At 39.4% G+C, this 25,330-nt stretch overlaps 1 protein-coding gene across 1 annotated transcript in view; it reads left to right on the forward strand.

Annotated features, from left to right (window-relative positions):
• Window positions 1-25,330, forward strand: part of LOC122201112 (disks large homolog 2-like) — a 1,368,059-nt gene that overhangs the window by 339,526 nt on the left and 1,003,203 nt on the right. Inside the window, exon 3 of the mRNA XM_042907026.1 lies at window positions 24,282-24,443. Within this exon, the coding sequence (XP_042762960.1) occupies window positions 24,282-24,443 (162 nt within the window). The remainder of the gene's footprint in view (window positions 1-24,281; window positions 24,444-25,330) is intronic.

Consider the following 25,330-nt stretch of genomic DNA (forward strand, 5'->3'; position numbering starts at 1 on the left):
TTATTTCACTTAGCGTAATGTCCTCAGAGTTCATCCGTGTTTGGCTGTGTCAGAATTTCCTTCCTTTTAAGGCTGAGTGCTATTCTATTGCATGTACATTTCACATTGTGTTCATACATTCGTCTGTCCGTGGGCATTTGGGTTGCTCCCACCTCTTGTCTATTGTGCATAATGCTGCTGTGAATTTGGAGATGCAAATCTTTCTGCCAGACCCTGCTTTCAATTCTTTTGGCCATCTGCCCAGAAGTGAGATTGCTGGACCATATGGTAGTTATATTTTTAATTTTTTGAGGAAACTACCATTTTTCCATAGTGGTTACACCATTTTAAAATCCCACCAACAGTGTAAGAGTAGGCTTTTTAAATATAAATCAGATCATGTCTCTTTCCTCTTGAAATCCTCTATCAGAACTCTAATTTTCTCAGGTTGGGAGCCTAAATAGTTTCTGAGGGCTATATGGTCCTGTGTGGTCTGCCCTACTTTACCTTTCCTGCTTCATATTTCACTACACTTGCCTTTCTTCAGAAAGCTCTGTCAGTCCTACAGCCCACTACAGTGGGCAAGCCCACTTCTTGCCCAGCTCAGACGCTTTCATGGTTGTTTTCCTTTTCATTTGGAATGTAGCCCACCCAACTCTTTATGTGGAAATTCTGTCATTCTTCAGGATTCAACTCATACATCATCATTTTACAAAGTGTCCACTGACCTCCTATACTGAATAAGGTTTCTCCTTTGTGCTCTCTTGGAATACTTTCTCATTTCCTTAACAATCTGGAATTGTTTTGTTTATTTGTTAATTTTGTTTTGTCAGTCACTTCTACTAGAAGGGAAGCTCCATAAGAGAAGGAATGTTGTCTGTCTTGTTTATTATTGAATCCAAGAAGCTAGTGCCCCTAATAAACCTACAGATTATTCTTTGCTCAAGACTGAACAAGTCTTGTCCAAATTAAGGAAGGGGTAGCTATTTTAGGGTAAAGAATGGCATGCTTAAGAAGTTTCCCTGGATTTTTAATTTTTCACATCTTGATGAAACTTTTACAAGAAAGAAGAAGAAAACACACACAAAAATGAAAATGTAGCTAAGAATGGAATGGACCAAGACAAATACAAAGTGAGGCCAGAAGTTGCCCATAGCTTTAAGAGCTAAGTTGTTTTTTTTTTTGTTTTGTTTTGTTTTGTTTTACCATGAATAGAGAATGTACACCAACTGACCTCTGTTAACCTTGCCAAGTCTACCAGTTTATGAAAGTCCAAACTATACAGAAGTCTAATCTTTCAGACCCTGTTGTCATGGATGATAAATTTATCAGTTATATTTCAGATTTTGAATTGAACATCTCAGGCAATTTATTCTGCAAAATTCCTTGAAATGTTAGTTGCATGTTGCAAATTTTAAGGGGAGGTGACAAGCTTAGTTACACTGTAGCACATAAATGGTGATCTCCTTTTGGTAATATTTCTATGGCTCAGAATAAACTTAATTTCTGTCTAAGACAACTGTTTAAGGCTCTGCTCTGTATGAAGTCCTCTGGAGGAAACAATGTAAGAACCTGCCTTCAAGCATTTTAATATCTTCAGATGTTCTGCTCTGTTATCACTCCTCTCTGACTTTGAACCTGCTGTTCCTTTGCCAATACCCTTGCTGTTTCTTTGCCTAATGCTTTCTTATTTTGTAAGATAAATCACAGGTGTCCTATTCTCCAAGAAACTATCCCCTTATACCCCCAAAACCAGATTAAATGTACCTCCATGGGAACCTGTGTATACTATACTTTAATGTGGCATTTCATCAATTCTAAGATGCACTTTTTAATATTTAGCATCTCTAAAATCAAATGTGTCTCATCAATGACATCCTAGATTGATTAAATTTGTTATTCTCAGTTACTGAAAAGGGAGCTCATGGGAGCTGGGGCTGTGGTTCATCTTTCTAAATATTTTCAGTGTCTATTACAGTGCCTCAGTAACTCACTATAAGTGCTTAACAAAAGGACAGAGGGATAGAAAAGCTACAAACTCACTGATGGATGGCTTCATTATGAGAGAAGTGTAAAATGAAGATAAATAGAGGTTATATCTGTTTGGGAAAGATCAGGGGAGACCAGAAAAGTGGACATTTGAACAGAATCTCAAACAAAGAGAACGAAATTTCCCACCCAATAATTCAAGGAGCATCATTCAAGGCAGAAGCAAGAGCACAAACAGGAAAGTGAGAAAGATGAGTGAGACTTGGGGAAAAAAAGTTGTTTGGCTAATTTTAGTGGAATGCAAATGGGTAAAGAAGTACAGTCAGAGGAATGTGGAGAGAGATTAAGAGTGGCGTGAATACTATGACAAAGTGTCCATGTTTTGTTCCAGAGCACAGAAAAGGGCTTTAAAGGGTGAGTGATATGGTGAAGTTGTGCTTAACTATGTGCCCAGGGGTGATTGGTTGAATGACTTGACTTGTGGAGAGAATGCAGATAAGAAAAGTAGATACCACATTTCCACGCTACCCAGGAAGGGGTCCATATGGCATTGTTTTGCGTTCACATCATAACTTAAAGGAAAACTTCCACAATGCCTGGACCCTTTTGATGTCCTGCAAATGAAAGAGGAGGATGTCCTCAAATTCCTTGTATCAGGAACTGATTTAGATGGCACCAACCTTGACTTCCGAATGGAGCAGTACAGCTACAAAAGGAAAAGTGATAGTATCTACAGCATAAATCTGGAAGAGAACCTGGGAGAAGCTGCTGATGTGGCAGCTGCAGCCATTGTTGCCATTCAGAACCTAGCTGATGTCATTGTCATATCATTCAGGAATATTGGCCAGTGAGCTATGCTGAAGTTTGCTGCTGCTACCAGAGCCACTCTTTTTTTATTATTATTATTTTTTTAACGTTTATTTATTTTTGAGACAGAGAGAGACAGAGCATGAACGGGGGAGGGTCAGAGAGAGGGAGACACAGAATCTGAAACAGGCAGGCTCCAGGCTCTGAGCTGTCAGCACAGAGCCCGATGCGGGGCTCGAACTCACGGACCGCGAGATCATGACCTGAGCCGAAGTCGGCCGCTTAACCGACTGAGCCACCCAGGCGCCCCCAGAGCCACTCTTATTGCTAGCCACTTCTCTCCTGGAACCTTCCCTAACCGGATCCAGGAATCCTTCTGGGAGCTGAGACTTCTGGTGGTTACTGACCCCAGGACTGACCACCAGCCTCTCACAGAGGCATCTTGTGTTAACCTGCTTACCATCGCTCTGTGTAACACAGAGTCTTTTCTGTGCTATGTAGACATTTCTATCCCTTGCAACAACAAGGGGGCTCACTCAGTGGGTCTGATGTGGTGGAGTCTGGCCCAGGAAGTTCTCCACATGTGTGGCACCACTTCCCATGGGAGGTCATGCTTGATCTCTGCTTCTATGGAGACCCTGAAGAGATTGAAAAGGAAGAGCAGGCTGCTGCTGAAAAGGCTGTGACTGAGGAGGAATTTAAGGGTAAATGGACTACTTTAGTTCGCTGCTATTTAACCTGAAGTTGCAGACTGGTCTGAAGGCTTGCAGCTGCCCTCTGTGCCTATTCAGCAGTTCCCTACTGAAGACTGGAATGCTCAGTCTGCCAGTGAAGACTGGTCTGAGGCTCTCATTGCTCAGGCCACTGAATGAGTAGGAGCAACCACTGAGTGGTCTTAAGCTGCTCTTCTGCAGAGGCAAACAAAAGGGAAATGAGGTTGACAGAAAGTAAAGTTTCTAAAAGTTGAAAAAAAAACAAAACTAGTTACTAGGTGGCTATCGCTTATTTAACAAACGTTTATTCAGCACCTACGTAGGTATTACAGCAATAAATAAGATTTAGTCTTATTTATTGAATCTATAAAGGTGAACGTCAAACAAACAGGCAAAAATTATAAAATAAAAAGTACTCTGTGTGTGCACAGGTCGCTATCAGTCCTGACCCTAGTCAGGTTGGACACAGGTGTCAGGGGAAGTGGATCAATCAAAGAGGCTTCTGGGAGGAGGTATCATCTTAACTGAGCCCTGAAGGTGAAGAGATGGCAAAGATATCTGGAAAGTAGCAAGTACAAAGTCCCAGTGGTTATATATTACTCTTACTCTGAATTACAAATAATTAAGAATGGAATGGTAAGTTGGTGGGGTGGGGGGAAATGGAGAGGTAGGGAAAGGAAGGTTGCTGTGTTGAGGTGGGGAGAGTCAAGAATGTAGTTGGAAAGGGAAATAAGAGGAAAGTGTAACATTCTGGGGAGAGGAAACAAGGGCCTGATGGGGAAAGGGCAATGGAGATGGAAAGAAGAAGAGTCCTTGCTGAAGCAGAATCCATTTAACTTACATTAGACTCATTCATTTGGCAAAATGTAGTAAATCCCTGAGACTTGCCATAGGGGTACTGAGATGACTACAATTATTGGATCACTGCCTTCATCAAAGAACTTGCAGTCTAATGTGAAGTCATTTTGGCTTTGACTCTGATGTTAGGTGTCATGTTCTGTTAATTGGGTTAGGTTGATCTTACTCTGGAAGTCATGAGAAGAGAAAGATGCTGGAGGATCATCTTCTTCTGTGTGTGTTGTGTGTGGGTGACCAGGCAAATGGCAATATCATTATTAGGCTATTTCCTTTTATACTTCCAGTTGTATTCTATGGCCCACCAAGGATAAAGGGAAACTTGCAGACCCTGACTTATATTTTATTTTTTAAGAGAAATAGATCACGAGTGGGAGAGAGGAGCAGAGGGAGAGAGAGAATCTGAGGCAGGCTCCATGTTTAGTGCAGAGTCCAAGGCAGGGCTTGATTCCACAACCCTGGGAGCATGACCTAGCCAAAATCAAGAGTTGAATACTAAACTGACTGAGCCACCCAGGCACCCTGCAGACCATGACTTTTAATCCAAAGAGCCAGAGTATCTACCATTCTCAGTATAAATGCCTGATTCAGAGAATAAGAAATGCATAATATCTGAGAGACACTATTGTGAAGGATTAAGGTAAGGGTTATGAGGATAGTGAGGTATGAATCCTAGCTTCTTCACTAGTTGTATCACCAGTTTATTTAATTTTTCTTTGCCTCTAATTTCTTATCTATAAAATGAGGTAAATAAAACAGTAACTAATTCATAAGCTTGCTGTAAGGATTAAATAAATGAATACTTATGAAGCATAGATACTTATGTATGCCACATCATAGGCATTCATTCATCTGAAAGATGACACTATGAGTTCCCAGCAGGGTACCAGGACAAGAAAATGAGAAAACTTTCTAGCTTTTCTTGATTTGGGGCTTACATCTTGAGGTTTAGTAAGCACACAATAGCATTCTATAATTGTGTGTATTCAATTGCATATTCAAATACCTAAATTAAGTATAAAAATGGCTTCCCAGGAGAAAATTATATTATCTGGAGATTAAACAACTATAATCAAGCATGTGTTATGAAGTGACTTTATCTGAGGAAATATTAATATTTTTATAACAGTATCTGGTTGCCAAATAATCCTCTTTGATTAGAACTTACTGATAATGAGATCAGAGCCATAACTTCTGTCTCAATCCTTCACCTGTTCCATGTTCCAGAGTCACTGAGGCTGGCTCATCATGAGGGGCTCTGGGACAAAGGCAGCTAGATAAGAACAGCTAGATGATTCCAAACCCATTTGTACCACCCCAGAGATAATTTGGAGTGGTTGCCCACTTGGGCCACCTGACATCGTCCCATGGAGACAACAGCTGTTCATGTTTGCTGCTGGGTAAAGGAAGCATGTTGAGAGAAAAAAAAAAGAGAATTCAGACAAAGAGCTATATTTTAGTGTCATTAGCACTTGCGTCTGTGACTGTTTCTCCCTTCCTGCTGGACAGTGATGGTAATCAGAGGCAGAAGAGACCAGCAACCTTGGCTCAGGAGGAAGCATGGATAAAGAGGGTAAGATGGCCTTACGTATGGAAAAGAAACTGAATATTAGAGCAGTAGAGGCAAGACCTTTGCAACTCAGTGTACATCCTTTGGAGAGTTTGCACTGATCTATATGTGATGCTATGGTGCTTATATGTAGCATGTAGGAAGCTGGCTGCCTGCAATAGGGGTAAGGCTGAGTTGAATCTATGTATGCATGCGTGTGTGTGTGGTGGCTCTTCTGACAACACTTAGAAAGATGAGTGTTTAACACTGACCCAAGAATAGGAAGAGACTCAGATTTCTTAAGCATCAATCAGTAGTCGGGCCTGCTGCCAAGGCCTTTACACATATTTTCTCGTCAATTTCTCATAGCCACACTGTTATAAGTATTATTAGCCCAGTTTCGCAAATGAGGAATCTGAGTTTCAGAGAGCTTCTGTACTTGCCTGAAGTCGTGTTGTTGATTAGTGGCGGGAGCAGAATTTAAACTCAGGACACTAAGGTGCAGGGAATTTGCCTCACTTGACTAGGCATCCCGATGAAATACACATTTCATCTTTTCCTGGCACCAGGCACGCTGAGAACACGCTTCTAGCCTTCAGCTGTAATGACACTCGTAGAAGTTGGAGCAGTTGCCCAGCTGGCAGATTGAATCAGACAGTGACTGCCCATAAGTTCTTACTGTCCTCTCTTGAATCCAGTGGCAATTATCCCTGCAGAATTACTCAGACTGTATTTGAATTTGTGCTTCAAATGGACAAACTAATTGTCGAGATTGTTCCTAAATCATTGCTGTGATTTCTTGGTAACAAAGCAATTTGACTTCCAACTCTCTTCTTCTGTAGCAAATTCCTCCCTAGCTCCCCCTCCCTCACCTGACAGCTGGCAATCACCCTGCATCCTTCAACCAGCTCTCAAAGTTAACTCAGCTAAACTAGGAGAAACCTTTTCTAGGGCAGGGGAATCTTCCCTCAACACGAAGCTTACAGCCCACTGAACCTTCTTCATTAAAACAAAGCAAATACTTGCTCATGTCTTACGTGTTCTATTTTGTTAATTATTTTTATTCTCAAAATAATTCATGAGCTCAAAACAGGAAATTCATAATCACCCAGAGGCACCACTGTCAATTCAGTGTGTATTCTTCTAGACTTCTTACCTGCCTTGCACACACATTAAGATATTTTATTGTGCTTATCAAGGTTGGTACACATGTCTGTGTGTACAGCTGCTGTCTGGGGGTTAAGAGAGCCTTCAGTAAGATTACTTGGGATGGCCTTACTTACGTGCTGCTCTGCTCAGTACTGGCCAAGTAGGGGAAAGAAGGGAACTCATTCAGTTCCCTTGTTACACGTCACAGTTTGCCTTCCTCTCAATACTTACTTGAGAAAGCCATCAGCTAACTAACACTCCTTCCCAGGTGCCTCACACCCCAAATTTTAATGATTCTCCCCAAAATAACCCTACTTCATAACCTGTACTACACATGGACCAGTTTTTCACTTCATTATTGAAAATCTTATATGGTACTTTTCAGTAACCAGATATCCTATAGAATCCCAACAGGTTTCTTGAGCACATGCTACTTTTAGGATGTGCTAGGTGTGTAGATTACCCAAGAGTCCAAGGAACTTAGATCCCCACCAGCTATAGTTCAGTTCAGAAACATTTATTGGTGGAATGTTTGCTGCTGGTGGTACAATAATGGACCAAGAAGTCTTTATGTTGGGGCACCTGGGTGGCTCAGCTGGTTAAGTGTCCGACTTTGGATCAGGTCATGATCTCATGGTTCATGAGTTTGAGCCCCTTGTCGCACTCTGTGCTGACAGCTTGGAGCCTGGAACCTGCTTCAGATTTTGTGTCTCCCTCTTTCTCTGCTCTTCCCCCACTCATGCTCTCTCTCAAAAAACAAATATTAAAAAAAAATTAAAAAAGAAGTCTTTATGTTCTCATGAGAAAAAAGGTACATACATGTTTAAAAAAAACAAGAAGAAGAAGAAAAAAAAGAGATTCTCAGTGTGTCAGTCATGAGAGCACAGATAAAGGACACTTGGCTAAACCTGGATGTCCAGGGAAAGCATCTGGGAAGAAATCATGTATGAGTTAAGTTTGAAGTCTGCACAATAACCAGGTGCAACACATTTGGGGATATAATCCTTAAAAATTTTTATAAGTAAGTTAAAAAAAATCTGTTACCATAAAATAATCATAGGTGATATTAGATGACCACTTACTAGGTCACAGCCTCTTTACTAAGTACATTTAATGCATTGCCTCACTTGGCCTTCTCAAAAATTCTGTGAGGTAAGTACTAGTCTCATTTCATAGATGTGAATATCAAGTCCCACAGAGTTTGATAAGTTGCCCAAGGTCATGTAGTGCATGATGGACCTGGGTATTGGTCCAGGCAGTCTCTCCAGAACCTGCACACCTAGCTACTATTCTGCAGTTGATATTTTGGAAAGTTATTCTAATATGATGGCCTATGGAAGGGAAAGATGACAGACATATTTAGCTATAAATGATCATTCACATTTGTTTCCATTTTGCTGACAGCATTGATAGTCTGAAGAGTTCACTCTTAGGGACCACTTTTTTTTTTTTTTTTTTGATGACCTAGACCTGCAAAGAGCAAAGGACTTGACACTTCCAGAAAGGAGAGCATTAATATTGGGCAAGTAGCTACCACATGCCAGGAATACAGTGTCTTATTCAATGTTCATATTTTTCTGTATAGTATACTATAATTCCTAGTTTATAGCTTCAGTCAATCCAGCAATTTGACAAATGTCCCCCATCTAGCAAGTGGCATAAGTGAAATTTGAACTTATGTTTCTAATGCCAGAATTCATGCACATTTCACCATATTGGGCTGCCTCTTGGAGTCAGATGGCTAGCTTGATTTGAAACCTGCTTCACCATGTATTTTGCTTTGGAGACTCTCTGATCCTGTTTTCTCATTTGGTAATCAGAGTGATAATACCGTTGTTTCCCAATTTTTTATTTTAATTTTTTTAATGTTTATTTTATTTTTGAGAGAGGGAGAGAGAGAGAGTGCGAGTGGGGGAGAGGCAAGGAAAGAGAGAGGGGGAGACACAGAATCTGAAGCAGGCTCCAGGCTCCAAGCTGTCAGCACAGAGCCTGACGCAGGGCTCGAACCCAGAGGAATTATGAGCTGAGCCGAAGTGGGGCGCTCAACCGCCTGAGCCATGCAGGCGCCCCTTAGTTTCCAATCCTTGAAAATTATTTGGGATAATGTTTCTTAATGTACTTTTGTAAATTACAAGTAGCAATCTCAATGTGTGACATCTTATACAAATTCACTTTACAATTCCACAAATCCATTATTTTCCCAGATCATAGATCTCTGGCCCCATTCTGACTTTCTCAGAGAGCTTAAGCGCTGTCCAATCATACAGTTACGTCTCTTGGGTGAGCCTGGCCTTCTCTAGGTCTCCGGCTTAACTCAGAATTTTAGGAAAGATGGCTTGCATTTCCTATCATGCTGTATCTCCAGCATCTTCAGTTAACAGATGGAGGGCAGCACTGAGCTAGAATAAGTTCCCTCATGATTATTTAAACCATCAGTTCTTTAAAAAGGATCTTAAGATCCGTTAAATATTCATGAAAGGAACTTCTTGGCAGTTCCTCCATTGTAGGTAATTACAGAGGGTTTAAAATATCTGACGTTGCTTGGGAGAACACAAAGCTCTGTCAGCTGCAAGCAGACAGCTGATTTGTAATTTAATTAACATCCTGGCTTGTCCTGTTCTTTGTGGCAAAAAGTGGAAATGTATTTCCTTTCATTTCTGAGTTTTGTTTGAAAAAATTCAAATAGAGCACCTGGGAGAGCTTTTCATCTCTCAGATCTGTCGTGTTACTTACATCCTGCGCCAGTCCTCCAAACATTCCTCTTTCAAGTGTCCTTTGGGCCAGCTGTATTGCTGATTGTGGGTCATTGGTTTGTGTTTGGTTTTGTTTTGGTTTTTTGAATGTTAATGTCATTTGGGGAAGATTTGGGTGCAATCAGCAATCAGTGAGCTCCAACCCAGTTTTATTAGCTCTGTGAGTAATGGATTTTGAAGAGAGATTTGGCCACAGACTATCTATTCAGTGAATGTTGATTGAGATTTTCTAGGTAGCAGGTGCTGAAGGTCAGCAGTGACCTGACTCCATGGAGGTTTCAGTCCAATAGAGGAGGAAAACATTAAGCAAATGATTGTAGAAATTAAATGTAAAATCAAAATGTGATTTATGAAAAATCAGTACAAGGGTACCCTGAAATCGGGTGAGGCAGATTGATGTGGTATGGAAAGACAAAGGAAACCAGGACACCTCCTTCTGGAAGTAGACGTGAAAATCATGGCTGGTTGGTCTTGTGCTTCTTTCTCTTGTTGTCCTCCTATCTAATGACCCCCTCCCACCCCAGATTTATCACATACATGTGATTCTAGACAAATGGACTAGGATAGTGCCAGAAAGGATGCAAAGGGGGAAGAGAAACTTCCTCTAGCAAAAATATCATTCAGAGAACTTATTTGAAATTAAAGAAATGAATGTAATTACCAATCTGATCACTACATTAAACACTTTTTCTATCTTCTCTCTCTTTCTTTCTTTTTATTCATATTTTCCCTCTAGAGAGGGAGACAGTGAGTTGCAGAGAGGATGAAGTAAGCATGGTAAATGGAGGTGGGTCACAGGTCACAGATAAGCAATCATGAAAAAAGGAAAGTGCTGGAAAGAGAGAAAGCTGGATACATACTGCACAAGTTTCCAATAAATAAAATTCCTAAAAAGAAATATCAAAGTGTTTAAACCAAATATTTCCCTCAAAATCAGATGGTAACTAGCTGGGCCTGGATGAGCATGCACTGTTACAGGATTCAAACTTAGAGTCTTGAGGAGAAGTGAAGACCCTTTATTTCCATTGTGTTCCTTAATTAAGACCACTTTCTTCACCAGTGGTTTTCTCTATTTTCTGAGCTTCATTCACTTTTTTCTTAGGAATCAGTGCTCTTTATAAGTTCATTATTTACTTACTTTTCTTACTTACTAAATGCTTCTCCTCAAATAGGTGTTTTTTTCCCTGCCAAAGCACATTTCTAAAACTAAGAGTCTTCCTTCCAGCAGTGGCATTTAGTCAGCCAGGTCTAGTGGACACATACTATGTGGTTGGTGTTCTGGCTTGACTGTTCTGTGGGAAACAGACATAGATATCAGAGATTCCTACCATCTAAGAAATTAGATCACAGAGAAGGAGATAATACAGAGAATGCTTATTTTTAAGTTGATTTATTTATTTTTGAGAGAGAGAAAATGAGGGCAGGGCAAAGAGAGAGAGAGGATTCCAAGCAGGCTCCACACCGTCAGCATAGAGCCAGATGTGAGGCTCCAACCCAGGAACAGTGAGATCATGACCTGAGCAGAAATCAAGAGTTGGACATTTAACCGACTGAGCCACCCAGACACCCTGTTGTTTGTTGATACTGTTAACAGAAGTGGTAGAACTAACAGATTTTGAGTATCTCCTAAGTATCAGACTTTGTGTAAGAAACTACAATCATTGCTTAATTTTGTACTTTTTCATAATGTTGCTATAAGTATTTTTTTAAATGTTTTATTTATTTTTGAGAGAGAACACAAACAGGGGAGAGGTAGAGAGAGAGGGGGACAGAGGACCTGAAGCAGGCTCTTTGCAGAAAGCAGCAAGCTGCTGCAGAGCTCGAACTCATGAATGGTGAGATCACGACCTGAGCCGAAGTCAGACGCTCAACCCACTGTGACCCCCAGATGCCCTGTTACTCCAAGTCTTAAATGGGATACTCTGTATAACACACGTAGAAAAGTGGTAATGGATAGTGTTCACTAACTGTTCAAGAGCACACACATATGTTCTGGCTCTCTGAGTTTGATCTGATTCTCTCTCTCATCAGAACAGTGCCAACTCCTGCTGCAAGGGGGAAGCAGAGCACTTCTTATGCAGAAACAGAGACTGACCCAGATTTTTATTTATGAGACCTTGAAAAATTTGTGACTTCTCCCTCTGCTAACACATAGTGTGCCAGTGTAATGCCACCTTCCAACCTGTGCAGGAGAGCCTCCAGGGATGGATCGTGTGCTGTAGGTTCCTGCCTTTGAATTCTGGGTAACTCAGGGTGGTTCGAGCTTACACGGGCATGAGCAGAATGTGGTCAGACTTCCTAGCCTTTGTGCATCCACATGAGGGGCTCCGTGGTTGAAAAGAAATGTGAGCATGATTGCATTCAGGTTCAGCTAGGAGGGCTTTTTGATCAGCACATTACAGTATTGTTCAGATTATTTAGGTTTAGTTCATTGAAAGTCATTTACTGGTCTCTTAGTATGCATTGCCACCAGTGGGGCACTAGAGTTTCAGAGATGGATATGACTCCATCTGTGCTCAAGAGACACTCAGGGGCTAGTAGGAATGATAGGTACATGGCCAGGTCTTTGTAGTATAAAGTTGTTATTTGATGACAGAAATCTGTGCAGAACCCTATGGGAGCATATCCTTTCAACCTTCGCAGTCAGTGAAACCTTCCAAGAGGAGATGGCACTCAATATGATCATCAAGGACCTGAAAAAGCTTGCCTGGTGAAGCAGTACATGAGTCAGGGTTTAAGCTTCAGAAGGGGAAAGAGGATAGGATTCCAGAAGTCAGGGACAAAATGAGGTAAGACATGAAGAGCAAATGTCTTCCCTGTCTTGATCTCTTCTTCTGCTTCACTCCCCTTAGAGCTTGGAAGGAAAATATGATATTTACAAAAGTACTTTTGCTCGAATCCCCCTCCAATGGACCAAGCTGAGGAAAGGAAAAAGAAGGCACAGATTTCAAAACAGAGGCCCTCTTTAAATGGCTGTCCTTTTACAGGCAATACAGAAACCTCGAAGGTGCCCAGAATGACATCAGTAACTAATAAAAAAGCCTTGGAATGAGAAATAACTCAGAATTTCCCAGGTTATTAGGGATGATTCTGAAATCAGAATGTGACTTTTGCACAGTTGTTTAATCTCCCTGGTTAGATGACTCTTGAAGATTACCTAAGAATTGTATTTCCTGAAGAGAAAGTGGGTCTCTTAAGAGCTTTGAAGAAAAACTTGAGAAGAATATTTATGTTCCCTAGGTCAAAAGCAGACTAACATGTATTTGAATCCTAGTTTGCCACTCTCCAGATATGTAATCATGGAAAAAATGCCTAACTATCCAAGCCTCAGATGAGGAGAATAGTAACACCTATCTCTCAGATGTGAAGATGTATGTAAAACGTAGCATAGTTACTGGCATGTTAGCTAAAACTTCCATTATTGTTGGTTTTAATATTGGCATTAGTGTTAGGATTAGTATTTCTCTTAATATTAGCATTTGTTTTAATATTGGTATTGGTCTTAGTAGTACAAAGCAAAAAATTATTTATGCTTTAGCCAAAGTTGAATCTGAGAAGATTCTACTATGCCATATCAGGGTGCTTCCTTTGGACCCTTGCATTTGAGTTAAATATGGCACTTCTCACCAGATCTTGTTCAGTAATCTCTTGTTCAGTCATCTCTTGCATGAAACACTGGAAGAAAAGAAATTTAAAAAGGAAAGAGAATATGTGGCTGGCACCAGAAAAAGCATTGTTTAGGTCTCTGGATTGTTCCCTATTGTCTACAGTAGATAGCAGTCAGCCTTTCAGCCTTGTTTCTTGCCACACTCTACCTCACATCCCAAGTTCCATCCAAATAGTACTTCAGGCTCACCAGATGTAGAATTGGGTTTGGTGTGTGCATGGTTTATGGAGGACATTTCTCCTGAAGAAACAATTAAAGGAGTGAGAGAAGCACCAAGAAGTTCTACAAGAATGTAGGTCAGGGTGCAATCAAGCTTCAGATGGATCCCATCAGGTGCTTTAGAGTATATTTGGCACCATAGGGTTTATTTCACTTTGAGGTGTGGAGGTTGGGGATTCCACTATAACTCCCAGGCACATCTAAGTAAGGATGCTTCAGTCACCCAAGAGTGATTATTCTGAGGAGTATGCAGATGTGAGCCTTAATGTGTAAAAGGGACTTCCATGAATTTGAGGGGGTGCAATAACATCTGCCATAATCCATTTCAGGATTTCACTGTTCCCTCAAAACATCATCCTCTTTTGTCACTTATATCCTTTATACATGTTGTTGCCTTTGCTGAGAATAGCTCTTACCTCTGTTACCATTCTGGATCCTGTTTCAAACTGGGAAGCCTTAGAGTTAGTGATGATCCATTTCTGTTTCCACAGAACTCAGCTTATGCTTGTCATTATGACTATGTTACTTAGCTGCACATGTACGTAACTCACTTAATAATTTATGATTTTCTCAAGGTCAAGAACTGTTTCTTATTCAGCTTATATTCTTATCATGTATTACCAAAGGGAATGATGATGAAATAGATATAGAATACTTAAGAATCTGATGTCCTTTAAGATTGTGTCAAGTGAATGATGCATTTGTCTTTTTTTGCTTAAACTTGAATTCATAATGTTTTTCAATGAAAGAGCTTCCATCTAGCAGCCAAAATAACTTTGTAGCTTAAGAAACTTATACCCATTTCATCCATTTCTTTGTCCTTCATAACTTTATGCAGCAAATACTTATTGAGCATATGCCAGGTGCTTGGCTATGGACTAGAGATATAAGGATAAGCAATACTCAAATGTCCAAGTCCTCAGAGACTCTTTGAGTTGAGTGTACACACACACACACACACACACACACACACACACACACACACACACAAACACACACATACACACAAATAGAAGACATATAGCATGATAAAACACACACACACACACACACACACACACACACAAATAGAAGACATATAGCATGATAAAAACTGTGATTGGTAGAGTATAGGGAGCTATGGGAACACACACAAAATCTCACATTTGCAGTTCACAAAAGCTTTCCAGAAAAGATAATGTCAAAGTTGAGGCCTAAAGGATCAATGAATTTTAAAATGAATAACTTTTGCTAATTTTAAAATGAATAACTTTTTGAGCATCATGATTGGTTTTACAGCCTAATTTAAGATCTTATCAGTCTTTAAAATGGGTCTTAAATTTATGAAAATAATTAACTTAAAATAAATTATTTGTGACATCATGGGAATTCAACTAAGTTTATTATCTGTGTCTTGATAGTAATTTGTCCAAATAGTTCACTAAAGTGTATATTTTAAAGGATGTGATCTGTACCAAAAATAGTAAGATATCTAGGAATGATACTAAAAAGTTAAAAGACCTGTACTCTGGAAACTATAGACAACTTATGAAAGTTATTGAAGAGGATACAAAGAAATGGAATGTTTTTATTCCATGCTCATGGATTAGAAGAACAAATATTGTTAAAATGTCTATCCTACCCAATGCAATCTACACATTTAATACAATTCCTATCAAAATACCACAAGAATTCTTCATAGAGCCAGATCAAACAGTCCTAAATTTTGTGTGGAACCACAAGAGACACTGAACAGCCAAAGCAATCTTGAAAAAGAAAAAAACAAAACTAGAGGCATCAGGATTCTGGATTTCAAGCTATATTACAAAGCTGTAGTCATCAAGACAATATGGTATTGGCACAAAAACAGACACATAGATCAATGGAGCAGAAAATAAAACCCAGAAAAGGACCCACAACTGTATGCTCAACTCATCTCTAACAAAGCAGAAAAGAATGAATATCGGGTGGAATAAAGTCTCTTCAGGAAATGGTGTTGGGAAAACTGGACAGCAACAGGCAGAAGAATGAAACTGGACCACTTTCTTAAACCATACACAAAAATAAATTTAAAATGGACGAAAGACCTAAATGTGAGACAGGAAACCATCAAAATCATAGAGGAAAACACAGGGAGCAACCTCTTTGACTTTGACCACAGCAACTTCTTACTAGACACATCACCAGAGGCAAAGGAAACAAAAACAAACATGACCTGTCAGGACTTCATCAAGATAAAAAGCTTCTGCACAGAAAAGGAAACAACCAACAAAACTAAAAGAGAGCCTACAGAATGTGAGAAGATACTTGCAGACAACATATCCAAAATTTATAAAGAACTTATCAAACTCAACATCCAAAACACAAACAACTCAGTTAAGAAATGGACAGGAAACATGAATAGACATTTTTCCAAAGAAGACATCCAGATGGCTAACAGACACATGAAAAGATGCTCAACATCACTCATCATCAGGGAAATACAAATCAAAACTACAATGAGATATCACCTCACACCTGTCAGAATGGCTAAAATTAACAACACAAGAAACAACAGGTGTTGGCGAGGATGTGGAAAAAGGGTAACTCTCTCGCACTGTTGGTGGGAATGCAAACTGGTGCAGCCACTCTGGAGAATAGTATGGAGGTTCCTTAAAAAAATAAAAATAGAACTACCCTATGATCCAGTAATTACACTAGTAGCTATTTAACCACAGGACACAAAAATGCAAATTCAAAGGGGTACATGCACCCCAATGTTTATAGCAGCATAATCAATAATAGGTAAACTATGGAGGGAGCCCACATGTCTATCAACTGATGAGTGATGAAGAAGATGTGGTATATACATACAATGGAATATTACTCAGCCATCAAAAAATATTGTAATTTGAAATGATGTGGATGGAGCTAGAATGTATGATGCTAAGCAAAGGAAGTCAGTTAGAGAAAGACATTATTTCACTCATGTGGAATTTAAGAAGCAAAATAGATGAACAAAGGGGGAAAAAGAGAAGAAAGTGAAACTATCAGATTCTTGATGATGGAGAACAAACTGAGGGTTGATGGAAGGAAGTGGGTGGAAGAAGAGATAGATGGATGATGGTTGTTAAGAAGGGCACTTGTGATGAGCGCTCGGTGTTGCATGTAAGCGATGAATCACTGAATTCTACTTCCGAAACCAATATTGCACTGTATATTAACTAAAATATAAATTAAAACATTTAAAAATTAAAAAAGAATAAAGGATGGGATCTTTCTCTCAACCTGCCAAATCTCACTGCAGGAATTCTTCAGGAACTACAGTAATCATTTTAACTTCGTAAAATTTTACTTCTGGTACTCTTGGATCTTGATCAGAATACAAGTATTTCCTAACTGTTACAAGTGGCATGAAGCTGTTTTCACATATGTGAAATTTTAAAAAGCTTAAACTCTTCAAAAAAATAAAAAAATGGAATTACCATATTATCCACTTCTGGGTATCTATCCAAAAAATCAAAAGCAGGGTTTCAAAGAGAGATTTGTATACCTGTGTTCACAGCAGCATTACTCACAATAGCCAAGTTTGGGAGCAACCAAACTGCTCATCTACAGATGAATGAATAAACAAAATGGGGTATGTATATACAATGGAATATTATTCAGCCTTAAAAAAAGGAAGGAGATCCTGTCACATGCTATAGCATAGATGAACCTTGAGGACATTATGCTAAATAAGCCAGTTATAAAAAGACACATACTGTATGATTCTGCTGATGTAAGGTATCTAGAGTAGTAAAATTAATAGAAATAGAAAGTAGATTATGTAGAATTGTGGTTGCCAGGGGCTGGGGGCGGGGGGAAGTGGTGTGGGAAACACGGATATTGCTGTTTAATGACTATAGAGTTTCAGATTTGCAACATGAAAAGTTCTGGAGATTGGTTACACATTAATACAAATATACTTAATATTACTTGACACTTAAACATGGTTGTGATGGAAATTTTTATGTGTATTTTACCAGAATTTTTAAAGCAGTATTTAAAAAACTGGAAGTAATGATATGCTTATATTCATTCCACAATCCTGAGGTGGGAGTAACAAGATAAAAGAGTTCAGAAGTAATGGGGACGCTGCTTAGGTAGTGGTGTTAGGGAGTAGCTTATAGGAGAATAAGGAAGCTTGAGCTCTGTCCTATAGGCAGTGGGGACCACTGAATGGGTTTAAAGAGAAAGACTTTGCCAGTTTGCGATTTCAGAAAGTTGCCTGGTGCAGTGTAGAGGATGAATGGGAAAGAGCAATCTCAGTGGCAGTCTGGACAGTCCAGAGGTTCCCCGGATGGGACCTGATAAGAACTTGAATGTGGGCAGTGGTGGTGGTGGCAGTGGACTCAAGAACTATTTAAGATATAAATTAGGCAGACTCAGCGATTTATCAAATTGGCAGATGAGAGAATGAAAGAGAGGATGGAGTCTGACTGATTCCTACTTTTCTGGTCCAGGTGACTGCATAGATGGTAGTATCTCCCTGAGAGAGAATTGAAGGGGGTGGGGGATATGGAGGGGAAGTGGCCTGAAAGCCTGAGAAACTAAAATGGTCATGTGTATGACATTATTCCACTCTCATTGAACACATAATTAATCAAGAGCGAATGTTAAACTTTATCTCTGCTTCTGAGGCAAATTACCTTCCCAAATTACTCACAGGGTTAGAAAAACAAAGGTATGGTAGTTTTCACTTTACAGAAATGTTCTGACATCATTCTGTTCTGTGTTCTTAATGAAGCATTTTCCACTAAGCTGTCAATTCAGTCATCAGGCTTGTGCTTCACATCTTTATGGGCGAGGAGGACAGGCTGATGATAGAAATAGGATTCAGATTCAAATTATTTGGACAGGATCCCGGATCTTAGGCCCACTGGGTAGGTGACCCTACCAGTTTTGATAGTTTATATGTTTCTAGGAATTTGTCCATTTCTTCCAGATTGCCCATTTTATTGGCATATAATTGCTCATAATATTCTCTTCTTATTATTGTATTTCTGCTGTGTTGGCTGTGATGTCTGCTCTTTCATTCTTGATTTTATTTATTTGGGTTCTTTCCTTTTTCTTTTTGATCAAACTGGTTTGGGGTGACCAATTTTGTTAATTCTTTCAACGAACCAGCCTCTGGTTTCATTGATCTGTTCTACTGTTTTATTTTGGTTTTGATAGCAAGGATTTCTGCCCTAATCTTTATTATTTCCTGCCTTCTCCTGGTTTTGGGTTTTATTTGCTGTTCTTTTTCCAGCTCTTTAAGGTATAAGGTTAGGTTGTGTATCTGATACCTTTCTTCCATCTTTTGGAAGGCCTGGATTGCTATATACTTCCCTCTTATGACCACCTTTGCTGCGTGCCAGAGGTTTGGGGCTGTGGTGCTATCATTTTCATTGGCTTCCATGTACTTTTTAATTTCCTCCCTAACTTCTTGGTTAGCCCATGGTTAGCTAACCAAGCTTGGTTAGCCATGAAAACAGCTTCATGCCACTTGTAACAGTTTTTAGTAGGATGTTCTTTAGTCTCCAAGTATTTGCTATCTTTCCAAATTGTTTCTTGTGGTTGATTTCGAGTTTCATAGCATTGTTTTTGAAAATATGCATGGTATTATCTTGATCTTTTGTACTTGTTGAGGGCTGATTTGTCTCCCAGCATGTGATCTATCCTGGAAAACATTCCATGTGCACTGGAGAAGAATGTATATTCTGCTTTAGGATGAAATGTTCTGAATATATCTGTTAAGTCCATCTGGTCCAGTGTGTCATTCAAAACCACTGTTTACTTGTTGATGTTCTGTTTAGATGATCTGTCCATTGTTGTAAATGGAGTGTTGAAGTCTCCTACTATTATGATGTTATTATCAATGAGTTTCTTTATGTTTACAATTAACTGATTTATATATTTGGTTGCTTTCACATTTGGTGCATAAATGTTTACAATTGTTAGGTCTTCTTGGTGGATAGACCCCTTAATTATGATATAATGCACTTCTTCATCTCTTGTTACAGTCTTTATTTTAAAGTCTAGATTGTCTGATATAAGTATGGCTACTCTGGTTTTGTTTTGTCAACAATTAGCATGATAGATGGTTCTCCATCCCCTTATTTTCAATCTGAAAGTGTCTTTAGGTCTAAAGTGGGTCTCTTGTAAACAGCATACAGATGGATCTTGTTTTCTTATCCACTCTGTTACCCTATGTCTTTTGATTGGAGCGTTTACTCCATTTACATTTAGAGTGAGTACCGAAAGATATGAGTTTATTGGCATTCTGTTTCTTGTAGAGTTGGAGTTTCTGATGGTGTTCTCTGGTCCTTCCTTGTCTTTGCTGTTTTTGGTCTTTTTTTCCCTTATCTTTTCTCCTCTTGGAGAGTCTCCCTTAAAATTTCTCTCAGGGCTGGTTTAGTGCTCATAAACTCCTTTAATTTTTGTCTGGGAAACTTTTAATCTCTCCTTCTATTTTGAATGACAGCCTTGCTGGATAAAGAATTCTTGGCTGCATATTTTTCTGATTCATCACATTGAATATATCCTGCCACTCCTTTCTGGCCTCCCAAGTTTCTGTGAATAGGTCTGCTGTAAACCTGGTCTGTCTTCCCTTGTAGGTTAAGGACTTTTTCCCCCTTGCTACTTTCATGATTCCTTACCTGAGTATTTTGTGAATTTGACTATGATATGCCTTGTTGATGGTCAGTTTTTGTTGAATCTAATGGGAGTCCTCTGTGCTTCCTGGATTTTGATCTCTATGTCTTTCCCCAGGTTAGGAAAGTTTTCCACTATGATTTGCTCACATAACCTTTCTACCCTTTTTCTTTCTCTTCATCTTCCAGGACCTCTATTATTCTGATGTTGTTCCTTTTTAATGAGTCACTGATTTCTCTAATTCTTAAATCGTGCTCTTTTGTCTTAGTCTCCCTCTTTTTTTCTGCTTCATTATTCTCCATAAGTTTGTCCTCTGTGTCACTCATTCACTGCTCTATCTCATCTATCCTTGCCGCCATGGCATCCATTTGAGATTGCAGCTCAGTTATAGCAATTTTTTTTATTTCATCCTGACTAGATTTTACTTCTTCTATCTCCACAGAAAGGGATTCTAATCTATTTTCAACCCCAGCTAGTATTCTTATTATTGTGATTCTAAATTCTCGTTCAGACATCTTGTTTGTATCTGTGTTGATTATATCCCTGACTGTCATTTCTTCTTGCTCTTTCTTTTGGGGTGTTTCATTATTGAAGGAATAAAAGGAATTAATAATGTAAAAAAATTAAAAAAATAAAAACAACACACACACACACACACACACACACACACACACAAAAATCAAATAAATGATGATAGATCCTAGGTGTGTTTTGATCTGGTTTCTGAAAGAAGCTTGATTGATTACAGAAAAAAAGGGAAAAAAGGAAAATGTTTGAAAATTTGAGAAAATAAATGCAATGGAATAGTATAAAATGAAAGGATGGAAATAGAATTTGACAATGTTACAAAAAATTATAGTAGAAAAAAAAGAAAAATATTTGTAATAAAAATTGAAAATAAAAATATTTTTCCCTTTTTGTATTGAAGAAAAAGAAAAGAAATGAAAAATAAAAAGGAAATTGAAAGATGGACCAAAGAACAGACTGAAATATAATTGAAATTATATTGTTTTCCCCTAGAAGTTAAACTATGAAGCACTTTATAGTCCATAAACTAAGCAGGTGGAGAGATTTGTGGTGTTCCTGAAAAGCGAGGTTGGCCCCCCATTGGGCGGGGCTTAGTGTAACGGCTTGGTTCCATTCTCCACTAGATGGTGCTGCTTAGCTTATGGTGTGGATTGTTGTGGCGATTGTAGGTGTGTATGCACATGCACAGGATGGGTGAAAATGGTGTCACCCAGCTACCCAGTGTCTATTATTGGAACTCTGTCCTCTCTCCAACCTGTAGTTGCATACTTTTGTCTCTGGCTTCCGTCCACTCTCCGCTTTTACACTGTCTGCGACCAAGCCAGCAGGTTGCCAGGTGTTACTTGCCTCCTGAGTTTTATCTCAGATGAGGCTGTATTTCCTGACCCCTCACTTCTGAGGGATTGCGGCTTTGGTCCACTCAGACCCTCTATGGGAGGGTCTTACCAAGCAATGGCTGGGTGCTGGCCGCACCCAGGAACGTTCTCGGGAACATGCTGCTTGCCGATGCCCAGAGATTGTGGCTGGGTGTCAACCCGCCCCAGAAAAAGTTCATGTGATCGTGTCCTTTCAGGGATTATGGAAAATCACAGCACACATTGGGCACTGGGTTTCACCCTTATAATGACCTTGTTCCAGCACCAGCGAATATGGTTGTTCTCTGGGGTCTGTTGGGACCTGGTGGCCACACAGCCTCTACCAAATGTCCCTCCAGCATTGGAGCCGCTTCTCCCTGTGTTGCCTGAGGACCTCCCAGACCTCACTGTGGTCCTGGGAATTCGCCTTTTCCACCCAAGCACCGCCAGGTATTAGGCTGTAGAGTTTCAAACTCTGTGCTCCTGTATAGAGTTTTAATGAAATTTAAACCCTCTCCTTTCTCTTTTCTCCCTTTTTTTCTTCAGTCCCTTGTGTACTTTCTCTCCAGCTGCTTTTGGACAGGAGGGATGCTTTCCCATACTCTCCACCCATCCCTCTCCTCTCTTCACAAGCAAAAACATCTCCCTGCCCTCCACAGCTTCTCTCTCCCCCGTTCATCTCTCCACCCCATGTTCCTGCTGAGTTCTTTGTTTCAGGTTGTGCAGATTGTTGTGTTAATCCTCAAATAAGTTTTCTAGGTGTGCGGGATGGTCTCGTGTTGATCTGGCTATATTTCAGGGACGAGAGATGCAAAACACACTTCCATACTGTTCTGTCGTCTTGGCCCCTCCCCTGTTAGTTGTAAGTTTTTTGTTTTTTGTTTTTGGTGTTTTGTTTTGTTGTTTTTTTTTCCAACTAATATTAAGCTGGGAACATTGCAGAAAGCCTTCCTATAAAATACAAGTAATTATAGTCATCTTGTGACTAAGAGTGGACAACAGATCAAATTCCCAACCCTGGATGGTTCGCCTTGTTACTGTCAGATTATGAGTCAGACTTAGAGCTGATGTCCAAGATATCCCGTTTCACCTTCAAAATGAAAGTAACATAGCATGATTTTGTAAAAACACATGTTGTTAATAATCTGATGTGATTAAAATAACTGTTGGTGATAACAATAGTGAGGTACTGGGGAAAAGTTTATATGGTACAGTTAAGTCTGAGTTGATGTATTATGATGATATTTATACTTGTGCATTCACAGAACAAAGGCAAAGCAAGGCAAACTAACATTTTGTTAGCTGGGTTGGGAGTGGATATAGAATATTCCCTTTTTTTCTTTCTCAGGTAGACAAACAGCCTTGAAACAATGGGACTCTGAAGGGACAGCTCCAAAGGGAAAGGAGTGAGCAGTAAAGAGAGACACAAAGATAGGAAGTACAGGCCAATGCCACAGATGGAGACTAACACTATGACTAGGGCTGTACTTATCCCTATTATTCCTTGTCCTGATCCTTTTCCTCCCTACCAGCTTCCTTAGGTCTGGTTGAAAGATTTAAAGATAGCCTTTGCCAGAGGTTGCCCTTATTGTTACAGGTGTGTATAAAGAAGACAATAAAAGAGAAAAAGGGTCAAGAGAGAATGAACTATTATCTCTTTTCTTTCAGGGAATCATCTGAATATTGGAAGACCCTTTGCCTTGATTTTAAATGAAGCTCCATTTTTGGAAACTGTGATCCTTTGTCCCAGAGTCTGGCTAACCCAAAGCAGTGCTCCTTCTCTTTGAAGGTGAAAGGAAGAGAAGAGTGTCTTCCTTTTGTGGAAAAAAAAGACATTTTTCCACATTTCCCAGGGAACTTAAGCCTTTCACAAATTCTGAAAACAAAATTAAGTTTCCTGGGGCACTTGGGTGGCTCAGTCCATTAAGTATCTAACTCTTGATTTTGGCTCAGTTCATGATCTCACAGTCATGAGACTAAGTCCTACATCAGTCTCCATGCTGGATGTGGAGCCTGCTTAAAATTCTCTCTTTCTCCCTTTTCCTCTGTCCCTCCCCTGCTTGCACTCTTGCATGCAGTGTCTCAAGATAGATAGATAGATAGATAGATAGATAGATAGATAGATAGATAGATAGATAAATAATAAGTTTCCTGAATGGAATGTATCAGGATTCCATTTTATTTCCCAATCCTTTTTTCTTTCTCCATCCTTAACCTAGAAATTTTCACACATACTTAGGCAATCTGGTCATTTGGATGATTACTTCCTCATCTATTTAGGTAAATTGTCTCTTTATCATTTGTTATCACCCTTCTGTACCTTATAAATAGAGATAGTGGTCAGGTAAAAACAAGTCATCTGGGTTGGTCAGTATTGAGGTTTGCTCAGCATTCAGTATTGAGGTTGCTTATGGTGACCCATAGAAGAGTCTGTAGCAAAGCCTGTTTGGTGAATTTGTTGTCTGTTTAGTCAATAGTAGGTATGTACTGTGTCCCGTATATGAAGTTAGGATGTGAAGTTATCAACCATACCCTTTGCCAACACTAATGCTTTTCTTCTTTCTTTCCTGTCTTTTTTCCTAGAAGTATCGATATCAAGATGAGGACGCTCCGCATGATCATTCTTTACCTCGACTAACCCATGAAGTAAGAGGACCTGAGCTGGTGCATGTGTCAGAAAAGAACCTGTCTCAAATAGAAAATGTCCATGGATATGTCTTGCAGTCTCACATCTCTCCTCTGAAGGTCAGTTATATTGTTGTCAGAGCTGGTGGCAGTGGTTGGTCTGCCATGCTGAGGGCGATGTTTGTTGACCTGATTAAATGAGGTTGTCTTTAAACGCTACAGTGGCCCTTGGAAGCTAACGGGTCTTCCTGTGTGGTTTGGAGGCTTACCTAGAGCTCCTGACACTGGGCATTTGCTCTTGCAGTTGTTTGAATGTCTTGGCACTCTTTTTAGTTGCTAAGACTGGGCTAAGGAAAGAGCAAGGGATGAAAATTGAAAGGGAAAATAAGTTATCCACATATTTAGAAAATCCAGAAGTACATCAAGATTTTGTCCAAATGCTACCTCTCCATCTCTGTTCCTGGTCCCAGATAATACAAAGGAAGTAAGTATAACATGTTAACACCTAATGATTGCTTTGCCATCTAGACTTAAAAAACCATGTGAGTTGGCTCATCACTGCCTCAATTTTAAACTATATTTCTTTCTTTCCCAACACTGTCTACCTTTTTTCCTTAATTTGTAAGCAATTTCTTGATAAATGGTATTTTGACAAAAAAAGGACAATTAAATGAGAGGATTTTCTGTGCTATTTGGTTGCAAATTACTCTTTTTCTTTGCTGATGCCATGGGATTTTGTGCTTAGGATAAAAGCTCATAAATGTTTATTAGAGTTGAAAAAGTGGATCTAGAGCCAATGATATAACAGAAGAGAATTCAGGTAAAAAACAAAACAAGACAGATAAACAAAAAAACCTACTAAAATAACTCTTTGTTTATTGCTAAAGAAAATCCTATTTTTTCAATTTTGTTAGAACATTTACTTCATCAGCACTTCTGCATAGCTGTGTCACAATAAAAAATAAAGCCATAAAAGTGACCCTAGTGCTTTCTGGAATCTTATACCT

The sequence above is a fragment of the Panthera leo genome, chromosome D1 (assembly GCF_018350215.1).
Source record: "Panthera leo isolate Ple1 chromosome D1, P.leo_Ple1_pat1.1, whole genome shotgun sequence".
Classification (NCBI taxonomy): Eukaryota; Metazoa; Chordata; class Mammalia; order Carnivora; family Felidae; genus Panthera; species Panthera leo.